Source organism: Saccopteryx leptura, chromosome 1 (genome assembly GCF_036850995.1).
Source record: "Saccopteryx leptura isolate mSacLep1 chromosome 1, mSacLep1_pri_phased_curated, whole genome shotgun sequence".
Classification (NCBI taxonomy): domain Eukaryota; kingdom Metazoa; phylum Chordata; class Mammalia; order Chiroptera; family Emballonuridae; genus Saccopteryx; species Saccopteryx leptura.
In genome coordinates this window covers 246521111-246538350 of record NC_089503.1, presented here as the reverse complement: position 1 = coordinate 246538350, position 17240 = coordinate 246521111, and the positions used below count along the sequence as shown (strand labels likewise).

General features: G+C 52.4%; 1 protein-coding gene across 11 annotated transcripts in view; it reads left to right on the top strand.

Moving 5' to 3' along the window:
* The window catches only part of PIP5K1C (phosphatidylinositol-4-phosphate 5-kinase type 1 gamma), a 67536-nt gene that overhangs the window by 46900 nt on the left and 3396 nt on the right, over window positions 1-17240 (top strand). For 5 of the 11 annotated variants that reach the window (XM_066343692.1, XM_066343677.1, XM_066343674.1 and 2 more), the window contains exons 10-16: window positions 2002-2050; window positions 5756-5840; window positions 7437-7598; window positions 8562-8700; window positions 8837-8869; window positions 9972-10076; window positions 13359-13482. In XM_066343692.1, coding sequence (XP_066199789.1) covers window positions 2002-2050; window positions 5756-5840; window positions 7437-7598; window positions 8562-8700; window positions 8837-8869; window positions 9972-10076; window positions 13359-13482 — 697 coding nt within the window. Of the gene's footprint in view, window positions 1-2001; window positions 2051-5755; window positions 5841-7436; window positions 7599-8561; window positions 8701-8836; window positions 8870-9971; window positions 10077-13358; window positions 13483-14911; window positions 14990-17240 lie in introns of all 11 variants that reach the window. The other 6 variants (XR_010746261.1, XR_010746262.1, XM_066343665.1 and 3 more) reach the window with 4 other exon arrangements.

Sequence of the window (17240 nt, the reverse complement as noted above, 5' to 3'; positions counted from 1 at the left end):
TTCCCTTCCTGCAGCCAGTGGCTTGATTGGTTCGAGCATGGCCCCAGGTGCTGAAAAGATAGCTCAGTTGGTCCCAGCAAGTCAACCTCAGGTGTTAAAAATAGCTCAGCACTCGAGCATCGGTCCCAGACAGGGTTGCTGGGTGGATCCTGGTCGGGTCACATGTAGAAGTCTGCCTCACTATCTCCCCTCCTCTCACGAAAAAAAACAAAAAGAAAAAGAAAAGGCTCTGCTAGCCAGGCCTGTAGTGGTGCAGCAGATAAAGCATCAACCTGGAATACTAAGGTCGCCGGTTGAATTCTTGGCCTTGCCCAGGCAAGGCACATACAAGAGGCAACTACTATGAGTCGAGGCTTCCTGCTTCTTCCCCCTCTTTTTCTCTCTCCTTCTCTCTCTTTCCCTCTCTCCCCTTTCTACACTCTCTCAGAATCAATAAATAAAATCTAAAAGTTAAGAAAAAAAAAGGTTCTCTTAGCCTTCAGGAAGGCTCCTGCTTGTCTGTCCTCCTCCCACGCCCTAAAGGGAGGCATTCAGTCCCCAACCCAGAGATTCCATGCCCAGAATGTAGATTTGTCCTGGGACTCTGATATTGGAGACAGGTCAAGGCTGGCATGGGGGTGGGGGGGGTGGCCAGCTGATCTTCCACCCAGCCCTATCTACTAAGCACCTAGTGTGCCAAGTTCTGAGCTAACAAGGGAGACAGAAATGCCCCATGGCTGTGAAGTGGCATCCTACAACATGAAGAAAAAAAAATACATGTGTCCAGTGCCACATACCATGTGGTCTCAAGTGTGGACACGAATGTGACACAGCCTGAAGGAACAGACACCCAAACTCTACCTGGAGGTTAAAGCAGTGGTGACAGGCAACCGTTATCTGTGCCTTGTCTTCTGTGAGCTTTCTGCTGTGGATGTTTTAAAATTATCACTATTTATTGTAAGAACAATGTATGTTCTTTATACATAATCCAGACAGGACATGTTGTGAACATGGCAGTACACATGTCCCGTCCAAACCCCCACATCACTCCAGGAAACCCACTTGGCATAGGTAATTTCTTCTTTGCATATTTCTTTTTTATAAATAGAGCAGGTCCTCAAACAACATTTTGCTCAACATGATTACATTATAACATTGCTGAGACTCCTAGGAACAACCTTTGTTTATATCAGCTTGCCTGAGGTAAAGTTGATTTCCCTATACATTGTTTCCATTAATGTCTGAGAACCTAATACTGAGGATTTATTGTAAAAATTGGCTCTGCTCATCAGCTTTTTATGGCCTGTTTCTTTTCTCCACCGGAAGGCTGACCTAGTCTCCTGCAGGGACCTTCCTGTGGGGATCTCCCTCCATTTGGAGCAGGGTAGGCAGCTTTCAAAGTAGCCAGCGAGGGTTTCTGCCTAGGCCCAGATGGGGCTGGAGGGGTGAGCACGACGTGGCAGCAGGCAAGTGGGGTTAAGGGTGTTATAAGGGGGTATGTGCCAAGGAGGGGATTCTTCTCCCCACAGACTAGGGGAGTTCAGGAAGCCTGCCTGGGGAGATGACATTGTCCCCAGCCCAGGTGTGTTGTAGGGTCCTGACTGGGGCCACAGCACAGGGCACCAACTCTTAATAGAGAGAAGCCAGGCTCAGGCTCCGTCAGGAGGAAAGAGGAAAAGCAGGTTTTGGGAGGCGCTAGCTGTCTATCCCCCATGGAGAGCCAAGCACCATGGCCCTTGGTTAGCTACTCCAGATCAGCAGTGTGGGAGCTGCCAGCAGGCAGGGTGGGGGACAAGGGAGGATGAGAAAAAGGGTAGATAGCCTCTGGCTGATGCAGCAGGCAGGCTCAGGTCCTCTAAACCCAGGTTTCTTTGCCTGCTTGATGCCAGGAGCACCTGCAGTTGTGATGACCATAAATGTCCCCAAACATTGCCCAGTGTCCCCTAGGGACAGGATTGCCCTGGCAGAGAATTCTTGGACCCAAAGATTTGGCTGATGGTTCAGGGTGCTTTTTCTCTGCAGGTTCATCAAGAAGCTGGAACATACCTGGAAGGCTCTTGTCCACGATGGGGTGAGCATTCAGTCATTCACTTATTCATTCTATCTGTCAGTCCACAAATGCAGTGACTATCTCTCCAAGCAAGCACAGGTGCTAAAGAGCTAAGAGACACATTCCCCCTTTCAGGAGTAGCTGAACAGACAGTTCCAGGGCAAAGGGTCAGGTGGTTTGAGCCATTTGTGAGGGGTACAGGAAGACTTCCTGGAGGAGGGGACCTGCACATTCATTTGGAAGGCTTCCCAAGGACAGTCTGACTAGAAAAGTCAGGGGCCAGCCAGGCAAAGAGAAAACTGGAACTGTGTAGTGTAGAGGGGGTCTTGGCCCAGGGGCAACACCGCACAGCTCTGACTCATGTTGCCAGGTGGCATGTTGCCCATTTCAGCAGAGTATTCAGTTAAGAAAAGCTTGTGGCCCTGGCCGGTTGGCTCAGCGGTAGAGCGTCGGCCTGGCGTGCGGGGGACCCGGGTTCGATTCCCGGCCAGGGCACATAGGAGAAGCGCCCATTTGCTTCTCCACCCCCCCCCTCCTTCCTCTCTGTCTCTCTCTTCCCCTCCCGCAGCCAAGGCTCCATTGGAGCAAAGATGGCCCGGGTGCTGGGGATGGCTCCTTGGCCTCTGCCCCAGGCGCTAGAGTGGCTCTGGTCACGGCAGAGCAACGCCCCGGAGGGGCAGAGCATCGCCCCCTGGTGGGCAGAGCGTCGCCCCTGGTGGGCGTGCCGGGTGGATCTCGGTTGGGCGCATGCGGGAGTCTGTCTGACTGTCTCTCCCCGTTTCCAGCTTCAGAAAAAAAAAAAAAAAAAAAAGAAAAGCTTGTAATGCACTTTTTCCTGAAAGAGCGGCCAGTGTGTAAACCCTGGCAGTGGATTCTTCCTAAATGTAAAAACCTGTGAGAACCAACCACTGGGAGCCAAGCAGAGCCCATGTGTGGGCCCGTGGCAGCCCTCTTACCCCTGGCCCAACTGTGGCAACAGCCTGTGCTAGCTGACTTTTTCTCCACGGCACCCCAGCTTTTTCAAACCAGTTCTTACTAAAATGCTAAGGCAGTCTGTGTGCCTACACTCTCTTCAAAATCCAAGATCCCAACCAACAATTTCTTGCACCCCTCAGTGTTTAGAGGGTCAAGAAGGAGCTTCCAGAATGTGCACTGAGAAGATGTAGATGGTGGCCAGCTGGCAAGAGGCTCTTTTGTGGTGTTATAAACCCACAGCAGATAGGAGAGCCATCAAATCCTGACAAGGTTAGCCATAACCCCAAAGTAGGATTTGGGTCAGCCCAAGGGGGCCCCAAATTTTTATAAAAGTATCCATCGCCTGATCAGGTGGTGACGCAGTGGATAGAGCGTTGGACTGGGATGTCGAGGACCCTGGTTTGAGACCCCGAGGTCGCCAACTTGAGCACGGGCTCATCTGGTTTGAGCAAAGCTCACCAGCTTGGAACCAAGGTCGCTGGCTCGAGCAAGGGGTTACTCAGTCTGCTGAAGGCCCGTGGTCAAGGCACATATGAGAAAGCAATCAATGAACTACTAAGGTGTCACAATGCGCAGTGAAAACCTAATGATTGATGCTTCTCATCTCTCTGTCCCTGTCTATCCCTCTCTCTGCTCTATCTCTGTTAAAAAAAAAAAAAATAACCATCCACCTGTGAGCAAATAGGCCCAGGTTCCTTTTGTATGTTGCCATACACCCCCAGGCGCTGCCCTCTTCCTGGCCCAGTTGGCTGGTCCCACATCACACTCCAGCCAGAGACAGGCCCAGAGGAGCAGCCAGAGGGAGGGGTAATGCCCTTCCCTCTAAAAGCAGAGAGATCACTGTCTTGGCCAGCACGCCATCAGCCAGAGGTGGTCAGGTGGCCACACCTCAGCACAGGAAAAGATGAGAAATAGTTTTCCTTCTAGGAGGACATGTGTCCAGATAGGTTCTATTACATTACTATAGAAGGAGGACACTGGGCTACATCTTGGACATCTGTGGTTGTTGTTACACTGGGGGTGCTCCTGGCATCGAGTAGTTGGGGCTAGGGATGCTATTCAATGCCCCACAGTGCCCAGGATGGCCCGAACCCAGAGAATGACCTCGCCCCAATGTCCCTCAATGCCAAGGGGGGAGACTGTGCTATAAAAGGCAAGGGGAGCCTGACCAGGTGGTGGCGCAGTGGATAGAGCATCGGACTGGGATGCAGAGGACCCAGGTTCGAGACCGCGAGGTCGCCAGCTTGAGCATGGGCTCATCTGGTTTCAGCAAAAGCCCACCAGCTTGAACCCAAGGTTGCTGGCTCCAGCAAGGGGTTACTCGGTCTGCTGAAGGCCCACAGTCAAGGCACATATGAGAAAGCAATCAATGAACAACTAAGGTATTCTAACGCGCAATGAAAAACTAATGATTGATGCTTCTCATCTCTCTCCGTTCCTGTCTGTCTGTCCCTGTCTATCCCTCTCTCTGACTTTGTAAAAATAAAAAATAAATAAAAAATAAAAAGGCGGGCCCTGGCTGGTTGGCTCAGTGGTAGAGCGTCGGCCTCGCGTGCAGGAGTCCAGGTTCAATTCCCGGCCAGAGCACACAGGAGAAGCGCCCATCTGCTTCTTCACCCCTCCCCCTCCCCTTCCTCTCTGTCTCTCTCTTCCCCTTCCGCAGCCAAGGCTCCATTGGAGCAAAGTTGGCCCGGGAGCTGAGGATGGCTCTATGGTCTCTGCCTCAGGCGCTAGAATGGCTCTGGTTGCAACAGAGGAATGCCCCAGATGGGCAGAGCGTCGCCCCCTGGTGGGCATGCCGGGTGGATCCCGGTCGGACGCATGCGGGAGTCTGTCTGACTGCCTCCCCGTTTCCAACTTCAGAAAAATACAAAAAAAAAAAGGCAAGGGGACTGGATTCTAGGGAGCAACAAGGAGTCTCTGCTTTAGGGGTTCAACATTTATTGAGCACTGACTGTGTGCTGGGCTCCCTGCCTTATGTAAACCCTGGTGAGCATAGCAGTCTCCCATCTCCCTTGTTGCACAAATAAGGAAACAACCCAAGAGGGGCACTGTGCTTCCCAGGGTTACCCTAATGGTGAGCTCAGGGACTCTCCGATCTTCCTGGCACCTGGGAATACCAGCTTTCACTTGTCATAGTTGATCAATCAGCTCAGCCCTTGGAGCAGACATGGCCACATGCCAAAAAAACTTATAAAACAGGTGTTGGGCCATGCTCTGCCAACCCCTGCTTTGGAGAATCTCTCTGGTTTCTATTTTGGTATTTATTTGTTTACTTCTTTGAATAGCTATTCTTTGAGTAGTTGTTTTATTCACGTGGCTCAAAAATTTAAAAGTACAGGTGGATTTATGATATAAAAATCTCCTGCCTGATCTGTGGTGGTGCAGTGGATAAAGTGTCAACCTGGAACGCTGAGGTCGCCGGTTCAGAACCCGGGGCTTGCCCAATCAAGGCACATATGGGAGTTGATGCTTCCTGCTCCTCCTCCTTCTCTCTCTCTCTCTTCTCTCCCTAAAATTGAATAAATAAAAATCTAAAAAAAAAAAAAAAAAATCTCCTGCCCCCCTTCCTGCCACTGTTACCTGGTCCCTGGATTCCCTCCAGGAAGCCCAATGCTGTTGTCCCATCTCCCCCTCCACAGAGAAGGCAGCACCCCACACCCCATAGAGGTTTTTCCTGTGCTGTCCTATGAGACACAGCCGTAGTGCTCATGCTCCTGCTTGGCCTTGGGCCCCTGCATCTCTTCCCAGGACACTGTCTCTGTCCACCGGCCCAGCTTCTACGCCGAGCGCTTCTTCAAGTTCATGAGCAACACGGTCTTTCGGAAGAACTCCTGTGAGTTTCCCTGGCTCTTTGGGTGGGAAGGACCTGGGATGCGGAGAGAGGAGGGCAGGCAGACAAGGGCAGGGTAAACCAGGACACCTTAGTCTGCTGCTTGGGCAGCTGCAGGCGTCAGCAGGAACTTGGGCCTAAGAACAGGGTAGTCAGGGAGCCGCACCATGCAGAACTGCACAGGCTGGTGCCCGGGTCTAAATTTGAGTCCTGGCTTTACTTTGTCCTGTTTGTGAGACCTCAAGCCAGTGGAGGTCATAGGCCTCAGTTTCCCCCTCTGTACAGAGCTGTGAGGGCTACATGTGTTTCACACAAGACAGGGAGGCTTGGCCCAGAACCAGCACTCAGCAGAGCTGCCCACAGCCTCACTCCATCACCAAGGACATGTGACTTTGGCACTAACCAGGCACTGTCAGGGGGTGCACAGGGTGAATAGTAGTGGCCCTTGCCTATGGGTAGTCTTGGGAAGTCCCACATGTAGTCTAGGCTTTAAGAGTCCCAGACTGTGGTACACACCCCAAGCTGGACTCCCACGTGCCACCTGAAAGAGTCTTCCTCCTGATATGTCTGTCACCTATCCCCCCCCCCCAAACTCTCTCCCTTCCCCAAGATACAAGGTGCTTATTGGCCTTCATCACTATGTCCCCAGTGTCCAACTTGGGGCCTGACACATAGTTTTGGAATTCTGTAAGTATCTGTATGCACCTTACTCCCCAGGTCTCAAACATGCGACTTCTCTCCCAGCCCAGACTAGGACTATGTAGGTGCCAAGGCAGCTCCACGTTCTATAATATCTAGTCAGGAGATTGAAATCAACTGGTGGGAACATTTATAACATGGAAATTGAGGCAAACACCACAAACCCCGCTTTGTCTCCAGAGGGATGCTTCTTAACTTTACCAGCACATCTCTTCCTGGAGCTGTCTGGGGATGCTCTTCCCACTGTAGTCCAGAGGAGATGGCTGGCCTCCAGGGGCTGGATGGGTGTACGCAGGAAGAAGTGAGCACCGAAAGTGTGCCAGGAGCTGTGCTGGCCACCATGGGGGCAGAGGTCCCAGTAGGAGCAAGGAGAAGATGGTGGCAGGTGCTGACAGGCCAGGCCTGGTGCAGAGGGTGTTACTTGGTTCACTTGTCTCCTCATTTGACTTTGTTGCAGACAAGGATGCCAGGGCAAAGAGGCTGAGCTGTACTCCACAGGCCACAGAGCCTGGCTGGGAGACAGCACGCACTCCCCGAGGCCTTCCATTTCCTTATTTGAATGTTTGACCACAGCTGTGGTGGACTGTGACAGGAGATGAGACCCCAAATTGCTCAATAAACATTGACAGCTGCTGTTTCTGGAGGGCTCAAGGTGGGGGTACGAGGCTGTATCTCTGGTGGTGGGCAGAGCTAGCTGGAAAGCCGAGCAGGGCTTTCCCTGAGAAGAACGTTGCTTCTTGCCCAGGCCTGAGGAGCAGGCTGGAGGTGGGGCAGTGAGGACCATGTATGCAGGTGAGGGGCCCCTTAGTGCCCACCACACTTTCATGGCAAAGAAGGGACGGGTCTGAGGGGCCCTGCCTTGTTGCCACCCCAAGCACACCAACCACTCTCTCTCCTCAGCCCTGAAGTCGTCACCATCCAAAAAAGGTCGTGGTGCCTTGTTGGCAGTCAAGCCTCTGGGGCCCACAGCCGCCTTCTCAGCCAGCCAGATCCCCAGTGAGCGGGAGGATGCCCAGTATGATCTGCGGGGGGCCCGCAGCTACCCCACACTGGAGGACGAAGGTGACCAGGCAGTGGAAGTGGGTGCATTTGTGACAGGAAAAATGAGGGGGCTGCTGGAGAAAAACATCCCTGGGGGGCGAGTCGAGGGTGGGCAAAGGGAGCAGCAGTAGCAACAGAGTGTGAGGAAGGGGACCCCTGAAGCTGGGCCAAGCTTGGATGGAAGGGGCCTGGGTCACAGTCACCCCACTTCCAGTCCAAGATTTGCAAGCCATGTGGGGAGAGGGGAACAGCTGGGACTACAACTAGGAAGAATTGCAGGGAGAAATGAGCATAGAAAGCCCCGCCCAGGTAGGTGACAGCCTCCTCTCACATCACTAGAGGTGCAGAGACCTGGAAGGATTCAGTGCTCAGTAGGTTTGGGCTTGATATTCTGGACTTTTTCCAAGCTACTAATATCAAGATTCCAGGCCGGGAAGGGCTGGGGGCATGGTATCAAGGAAGGGAGAAATTGCATGTGTAAAGGTCCTGGAACAGGACTGCCTGGTATGTTAAAGCCCTGGTCAGCAAACTGTGGCTCGCGAGCCACACGCAGCTCTTTGCCCCTTGAGTGTGGCTCTTCCACAAAATACCATGTCCGGGCGCTACCTCAATAAGGAATGTACCTACCTATATAGTTTAAGTTTAAAAAATTTGGCTCTCAAATTTCAATCGTTGTACTTGGCTCTGTTGACTAATGAGTTTGCCGACCACTGTAAAGGAACAACAAGATGGCCCTTATGGCTGGAGCAGAGTGAGCAAAGGGGAGAGAGGGAGGAAATAAGGTCAAGGAAAGGATGAGGGCAGGTAGGGCAGGACTACTGGGAGTTTGGATTTTAGTTTGGGAGCTCTGGGAAGCTACTGGAATCCCTTGTGCGGAGGAGACCAGAGTGGGTGATCAGTGGGAGGAGCACTAGAGCTCAGAGTCCCTGCAGGCCGGCCCTGGGAGCCTGGCTGTCACAGGTGCCCACTGCCTCCTCCCTGCAGGCCGGCCAGACCTCCTGCCCTGCACACCACCTTCTTTTGAGGAAGCCACCACTGCATCCATCGCCACAACCCTGTCCTCCACATCCCTTTCCATCCCAGAGCGGTCCCCCTCAGAGACCTCAGAGCAGCCAAGGTACAGGTGAGCAGATGGGCATCTTCCTGGGGGAAGCTGCATTCGGAGAGAGGAGCCAGGGTGGGGTTGAGGTGGGGTGGGGCAGGCTAGAAGGCCTCCCCCACTGATCCATTTACTACACCTATTTGTGTTCTCCTGGAAGGCGGCGCACACAGTCCTGCGGACAGGATGGCCGGTGAGATGAGACCCCAGCCCCTCCCCTCCGTTCTCCTTTCCAGTACCCACTGTCTCCCTAGCTCCTCCCCTACAGAGCCCCCTTCCCCCTTTCCTCCCTCCCTTTCCCTTCTGCCTAGCTCCCCATTCAGCATTTCTACCCAGAGCCCCTCTTTCCTGGGAACAGACTTACCTTAACAATCAATCTTCAGGTTCTAGAACTCAAGTTACTTTGTGTTTCTCTTCCACCAGGGGGCCCCTCCCCGGCACTTATTGATACTTTCTTTTTCTTTATTCCAAGAGATATAAAAGGGAACATAGTAAAAAACCTGTCCCTCCCCATTCCTGGTCCCCTTCCTGGAAATCCCCCTGAATGGACTTTTTTTTTTGTCTCTAGAGATATTTTATGAATATACCAGCAAACATACACTTGGGCCTGTTTCTCCCTTTTGTTTTTACACAAGCTATGGCTCTGTGCCCCCTGTCCTTTGCTTTGTCACTTTGCAGATGGAGGTCACCCCTGTGAGATTTTGCTGGTGCTCTTTCTTCTAACTGACTGTTCCTGCTCTTGGGGGACACTTGAGTTGTTCCCAGTTGCTTGATCTTGTCACAACTGTAGTGAATAGGGGTTGCTCTCCAGAATTAGTTTTTGGAGGAATATTTCCTGCCAGTTGAAAAGAAAGTCATAGTATAAAACACATTAGGTGAAAAATACATCTCTCTCTGTCCAGCTGCCTGCTAGCTGCCAAAAGGCTCTGACCTAAACTAAAAGCCTCGGCTTCTGGGTCTGCAAACCACTCCAGCCCTAGTTCAGGCCACATGCAGATGCCCAGCCACCCCAGAAATGGGGACAGGATCCAGGTTGCCACTCACTCACTATGCCCCTGCTGGTGCCTGAATCCCAGGATGGCCCCAGGTGGACAGTCAGTTGCTGTCCCCTTGAAGTCCCCAGGTTGATAGAGCAGCCAGAAAAACTAGGCCCAAGCTGCACTAGCTTAGGACACTGGTCAGGTGGTCACCTCAGCTCCCAATAGGACTGAAATCAGCACTTTCCCAGAGGGCACTCCTGGGAAGTGGAGGTAGGCTGAGGAGGGAAATTGAGCATTGCCTCCCGTTGCCTCTAGGCCCCAGGAGGAGACACATGTAGAGGAGGACCTTCAGCAGATCACAGTGCAGGTGGAGCCCACGTGCAGTGTGGAGATAGTGGTCCCGAAGGAGGAGGAAGAGGGGTGAGTGAGCATTTATTCCATGTGGTCCATGCTTTCCAGTTTCCTGATTCCTAGCTTAACTTCTACCCTGATCCCATTGGCTGAATGTGGTCAGATGGCAGCCAGCAGTAAGGCAGGCTGTGAAATGTAGTCTGCATTTGGGGATGCAGAGGTGTGGGAATGGGGCTTCAGGCACTGAGGAGTTGGGGACCACAGATTCACTCACAGAGCTACAAGTAATGCATTAATCCCGGGATTGTACCTCATGGGTGATCTTCAGCTCCTTTTCCCCTACTCCCACTCTTAGCCTTGCTTGTACTTGTGAGAGGATGACTAGCCAGTTTCTTCAAAGGACCATTTTTAGACTTAGTCACTATTTCTCCTGTCATGTTTTGTTCTTGTTTTGTGCACTTTAACTCATCAGTAATATTTTTCTTCTAACTTCTGGTTTGTTTTTTCACTTGTTTCTTTTTCTCCAGTGTAGGTTGAGTGCTTAAGTTCCCTTTTTCTTTCTTTAATAAGATGTGCTTAATGCTATGAATTTTCCTCCGAGTGCCACTTTTGCTATATCCCATGAGGTTTAACATAAAGCAGTTTTTTTATGCTGGCTCATATATGAATACTTAGTGATTTTCCTTTTAAAGTCCACTTTGATTCAAGACAGTGAGTCTTTCAGCCATCTGAGGTTGGTTCTGCCCCCCCTAGGGACACTGGGCCATGTCCGGGGACATCTGTGGTTGTCACAACTGGGGAGTGCTCCTGGCATTGAATGGGTGGGCCAGGGATGCTACTCAATACCCCACAGTGCCCAGGAGGTTCAGAGAAGGAAAATGAGGCTTCACCCCCACAGAGAGTGACCCAACCCTGATAATCAGCAGTGCCCAGGGTAAGAGACCCTGGACTAAGGTTAATTTAGGAGTGTCTGGGTACCTAAGGATTTTTTTTTACCCTTTTAGTACTTATCTCTAATTTTAATAGTTTTGCTTTTATTTTTGTTTTTTTAGCAAGACAGTGAGAAAGAGAGACAGAAGGACAGATAGGGACAGACAGACAGGGAGAGAGATGAGAAGCATCAATTCTTCATTGTATCACCTTAGTTGTTCATCGATTGCTTTCTCATATACGCCTTAATGGGGGCTCCAGCCGAGCCAGTGGCCCCTTGCTCAAGCCAGCAACCTTGGGCTTTAAGCCAGGAACCTTTGGGCTCAAGGCAGCAACCATGGGGTCATGTCTATGATTCCATTCTCAAGCCGGCAATTCTGCGCTCAAGTTGGTGAGCCCAGGCTCAAGCCGGCAACCTCAGGGTTTCACACCTGGGTCTTCAGCATCTCAGGCTGGCAGTCTATCCACTGCGCCACCACCTGGTCAGGCTTTTTGGTTTTTTTTTAATGTTCATGGACATATAGGAGAAATGTGTATTTTCTATCAGGGAATGGAAAGTTTTTATAAGTCTCTTCTGTCCAGTGTGTTGATTGCTGTTATTCAGTTCCTTTATGTCCTAAGTTATTTTTCATCTGTTTGGTCTATTTAATTCTTGGTTTTTTTTGTTGATTGATTTTAGAGAGATAGAGCAAGAGAGAGAGAGAGAAGCATTAATTTGTTGTTCCAATTAGGTATGTGTTCATTGGCTGCTTCCTATATGTGCACTGACCAGGGATTGAACCTGCAACCTTGGTGTTTCAGGGTGACCCTCTAACCCAGTGGTCCCCAACCTTTTTTGGGCCACGGACCGGCCTTTAGGGTGGGGTGGATAAATGTATCATGTGACCGAGACAAGCATCAAGAGTGAGTCTTAGATGGATGTAACAGAAGGAATCTGGTCATTTTTTAAAAATAAAACATTGTTCAGACTTAAATATAAATAAAATGGAAATAATGTAAGTTATTTATTCTTTCTCTGTAGACCAGTACCAAATGGCCCACAGACCAGTACCAGTCCACGGCCCGGGAATTAGGGACCACTGCTCTAACCAATGGAGCTGTCTGGCCAGGGCTGGTCTATTCTTTAATTTAGAATTTCTGACCTAACCAGGTGGTGGCACAGTGGATAGAGTGTCAAAACCCTGAGGTTGCCTGGTTGAGTGCAGGCTCATCCTGGAGCCCCCACCCCAGTCAAGGCACATATGAAAAGCAGTCGGTGAACAACTGAAGTGCTGCAGCTATGAGTCAATGCTTCTCATCTCACTCCCTTCTTGTCTGTCTCTGTTTCTCTCACTAAAAAAAAAAAAAAAATCTGTTCTATTTCAAGAGACCTTACTTAGCATTTATTTTACACACACACACCAGTCTGCCATTGTCTGCTTTTTTGGTTTGTTAACTGAAGTCTCATAGTGTAATGTATTATTCACTCTTTGCCCAGAAAAACAACCTGCCCTGAAACATGACCAAAGGACAACTTCTCCACAGTTAGGGGCGCTCTGTCACCTCAGAGCTTGTCTTCTTAGTCATGAGATGAAAACTACATAGCAATCACATAACTGGGCCAGGCCTGGGCATGATTGTTCCCATCTGTCTGAGTCTCAGTCTCCTCACCTATAACATGGGGCAGGGAGATTCTGTGGATTCATTCCCACAAGGCTCTTTAGTGGGCCTGGCATGTAGTAAGTACTCAGTGCTGTGTGTCCCCATTTTATTTATTTTTTATTTATTACAGAGACAGAGAGTGAGTCAGAGAGAGGGATAGAGAGGGATAGACAGGGACAGACAGACCGGAACGGAGAGAGATGAGAAGCATCAATCATTAGTTTTTCGTTGCGCGTTGCAACACCTTAGTTGTTCATTGATTGCTTTCTCATATGTGCCTTGACCGTGGGCCTTCAGCAGACCAAGTAACCCCTTGCTCGAGCCAGCGACCTTGGGTTCAAGCTGGAGGGCTTTTGCTTAAACCAGATGAGCCCGCGCTCAAGCTGGCGACCTTGGGGTCTTGAACCTGGGTCCTTCCGCATCCCAGTCCGACGCTCTATCCACTGCGCCACCCCCTGGTCAGGCTGTGTCCCCATTTTATAGATGAGGAACTGAGGTTCAGAGAAGGAAAATGAGGCTTCAGGGTTGCACAGCAGGTGAGTGGCAAGGCCAGGACAGTACATGTTCCTAATTTGGGGAAGGGGTCCAGGTGGGCCGATTATTAGCTGGGTCACAACAGAATTGGGGGGTGTTTAGTTTTATGTTGTTTCTGAGACTTTTGTCTCCATCATGACACACAAATGAGGGAAGAGGCGCAGAGGGGTGGGAGCAAGTGGGCTAGGAAAGGGTGGTAGTTCTGAGAGTCTGGCCCAGGACTCCCATGTCCTGTCCTGTCCCCAGGGTGGAGGCTTCCCCAGCCTGTGCCTCTGCCGCTATTGTTGAAGTTGAAACTGCCAGCCAGGCCTCAGAGCCCGCCAGCCAGGCCTCGGATGAGGAGGACGCGCCCGCCACTGACATCTACTTTGTAAGTCCTCCAGGGGCTCTATCCTATCACCAGAACCCAATGCAACACGTGTTCATGTGTGCATATACACTGAAATCCACGCACACTGGCACACATTACACATGCTGTCACACCTGTGTATACATGCCTGTACACATGCACACCTATGTACATGTGCTCACGTACACTCCCACATTTGCACACATTCACACAGACACACTCGCGAGGAATGCCCGTACACACACTTGCACATGCTCTTGCACACCCACTGGCACATTCACAATGTGCTCTTCATGCTCAGACACTCACATGGTATGCTGTCAAACACGTGCACACTTACATGGTATGTGAATGGCCCGCCCAACCTCACCCAGGCCAGGCCATTCCAAGGCCAGGAAACTGCCCTGGATCCTTTACCCCAGGTCTTGTGACCACAGCCTGGCATGAGCCCAGGCCCCAGCTATGCCACCTTGTCCCCCTGGAATCATCTGAGTCCTCATGCTCTCAGCCCCGACAGGCCCCTGGGTTCTTGGTCTGCCTCGCTGGCCAGGGTGGACTGGAAATGCTGTGGGTCTTCTCCCATTGGGTGGTGGGTGCAGCCAGGTGAGCTGCATCCTCAAGGGGGCAAGGAAGGCAGGTGGGCCTCATCTTATCAACTTCACTGACCGAGGACATGCAGCTGCTCCTGGATAAGGCAAGATTCTTCATAACCGGAAGGGAACCTGTCCTAGGGACTGGTGCCTCCCTCCCAAAACCGCATCTCCTGCAGGCAGGCAGATTAGATGAGCCAGGAGCCTGGGTGAGGTAGGTGCTGGGTGGCCAGGGAGCCTGCGAAGGCTAGTTCACTGGCCCCTGACAGTGGGTCAGGGGTCAGATGGCCCCAATTGCAATGGGGAGCACCAGATACTGCAGCCCAACTACTTGCCCTCTTCCTAGACCTTCATTTCCATCTCTGCCCACCCAGGGGAAGGTGAGCTGGGGGCTGCCTGGTCCTGGTGCCAGGTCTCCAAATCTCCAGGCCTCAGGGCAGTTTGGGTGAGGCTAGCCCTTAACTGGTATTGCTGCTTCATACCTACCACCACCCTGCTGTCCAGAGCCAGCGCTGCTGGGTCGCAGGGTCACTGCCAGGAATAGCAGCACGCACGTTGTATGTGTGTTCATCCTACCCCCCATCTCTGGAGTCTTGATTTATGTCCTGTTCTCTCGATCTGTGTGAGAGGCGGCCAGATTGTATCCTATGAGTGGGTGGCTGGGCCACATGGGCAGCAGAGAAGGTAGTGGCCTCAGTGTGACCCTGACACCCCCAAACCCTCCTACTGCTTTGCCATCAGCTCACCTGCCCCCACCCAGCACCCTCCCCATCTGACCTTCCTGACCTCAACGGGATTCCACATTCCTGTCCCCTCATCCTGTCCTCTCTTTGCCTCCTCCGCCCGCCTGGCCCACCCAGTTCACGGATGGGAGGTACTGGATTTACTCTCCCCGGCATCGCCGACTGCGGGCCATGACGCTGAGCTCCTCGGGGACTGTAAGTGACCACAGCAGGCCTCCAGGAAGCCCAGCCCTGCCCCGCTGCCTGGGGCAGCCGGGAGCCTCAGGGCCTGGCCATCCCTTTTCCTCTGAGAAGGGACCTGGGGAAAATAATCATGACAACTGCGTGGGGTGCACTGCTGTGTGTGTCTTTCAGGGATGTCACTTAATCCCCTGTGAGGTGAGCATCAGCGGCCAGCAGGTGCACAGCAAGTGCTCAGTGGGATTGGCCATGACGGAGTCTACTTTGACCCCCCACTCCCAGGCCACCTCTGCCACCCTTCTCAGCCCTTCCAAGCAAGGGACAAGTTGGACAGATACTTCTTACTCATTCAGACCTTGCTGCAGACAGCTCTCCAAGGAGTATCTGCCCCTCTGATGGGGATAGTCAACATAGGTCAATGAAGGACTGCAAAGCTTGGCTCTTAGCTACAGGAGATAGGAGATGGTATCTTTATGCCCATTTCACAGATGAAGAAATCGTGGCCTTGGCTCCCCAGGGAGCCCACAAGAGCACACGGTTTAGATAAAATCTGGTTCTAGACCTCCAAGTAGCCCATGTGTAATAGACACTTGTTCACCCAGTGTGCTTGGAATACTATGTGGATGTCATGCAGCAAGGACCTTATCAGTCCTGTTATTGTCACCATGAGCAATAAATGAAGAGCCCAAAGAGGCCAAATAACCTGCCAAGAGACACACAGCACCAACAGTAGAACAGAGTGAAAAACTAGAGCAAGAGTTTCTGTTCCCAGTAGGAGGCCCCTTGGAGGCTCACACCTTCACCCACAGCAGATCCCTCTGCCCATCACTGGGTGTCGAGACCACTTCCCTAGTCCCTCCTGCCACACTATGTCCCATCCCCAGATGGGTATGCCATCCCCCAGAAGCGATTCATGATCCAACAGCTGGGTAAACATCCCCCCAAGTGCTCCCTGGGGGGAACAGTTTAGAAAGGTACCTGTTGGGGTTGACCTAGACTTTGAAAGACAAGAAAAGGGTGTCTTGGCAGGGCTGCAGCGAAAACCAAAGCATAGAGCTCGCTGGATGGGAGGAGAGGAAGGCTGGACAAGCGGTAGACCCTCAGGCCTGCAGGGAGGATGTGCCCTTGGCCTGACTATAGTGGGTTCACCCCCAGTTTCTGAGTCCCTTTCTCCCCTAGGCCCAGCTCTCGACAGGGCTTCAGTGGGACCCTCTTTTCCCATGTTCTGAGCCCCAGCAGGGCAGCTACCTCAGCATTGAGCACTCTTGCTGCGGGCCTGTGCTAGGCACTGGACATGAGCGGCTCCCAGATGGCCTGCCCCTGGCTTCAGGATCCCAGGTGGTCAGGGAGGCAAAGCGAGCTGCTGGCAGAGGGCAGGGGATTTTATTGCTCCATCACTGTCTGAAGGAATGAGTGGGGCATACGGTGGGGTCTTGCCCTGCTGCCCACAGATGGACACAGGTCTCCCAGCGAATGAGACCCATGGTACCCAGTGGCCCAGGATCTGGCCCAGAGCAGGTGCCACAGGGAGAGCTGCAGGAAGGGTGGGATTGAGCAGGCACTGAGGTTGAGAAAGGCAGCAGGTGGGCTCTGAGGGGCAATGAATGAAGAAGGGGCAGATCTGTGGGCTTATTGGTTGTGGCTGTATGGGTTTGGGCCCAGGTAAACATGGCCAGGGCAAGTGTGTGCTCAGGCCTGATACTCACAACATAGGCTGGAGCAAGGGTATAAGTCCTCAGGCCTTGGGGCATCGAAGCCAGGGTGGGCGACTCTCAGGAGAGAGGAGGAAGAACGAAGGCAGCTGAGGAGACCCCTGAGGAGGCCTTGAGGGCCCAGGGAGGTTCTTGAGATGGGATCAGACCCACCCCCAATCTGATGACAGAATGGGGAATCCCTCCCCAGCTCAGCTGGAGGAATACCAGTCTGCCTGCCACCCTGTGCCCCCAAGTGCCCCAGAGCCTGCGTGGCAGGCAGGATCTGAGGTTGGGTGCTACTGGGCCACAGTGGGGGTTCAGGTGCCATGGGTGGGCAGAGGAGGAGGAGGAGGAGAGAGAACAGCAGAGTACACCAAGCCTCTGTCTCCCTTCCTCCCCATTCTGCTGTGCCCGGCCTGCCCTGACTGCACTCACTGCTTCCTGCTGCCCACCCTGCCCGCTCCGGCCACTCAGCCCCGGCCCTGCCCATCTCAGAAGCCATCCAGGTTGGGGCCAGGTCCCCATCAGGGAGAGGGCAGCCAGGGGCTGAACTGCCCATTTGTCCTGCCTTG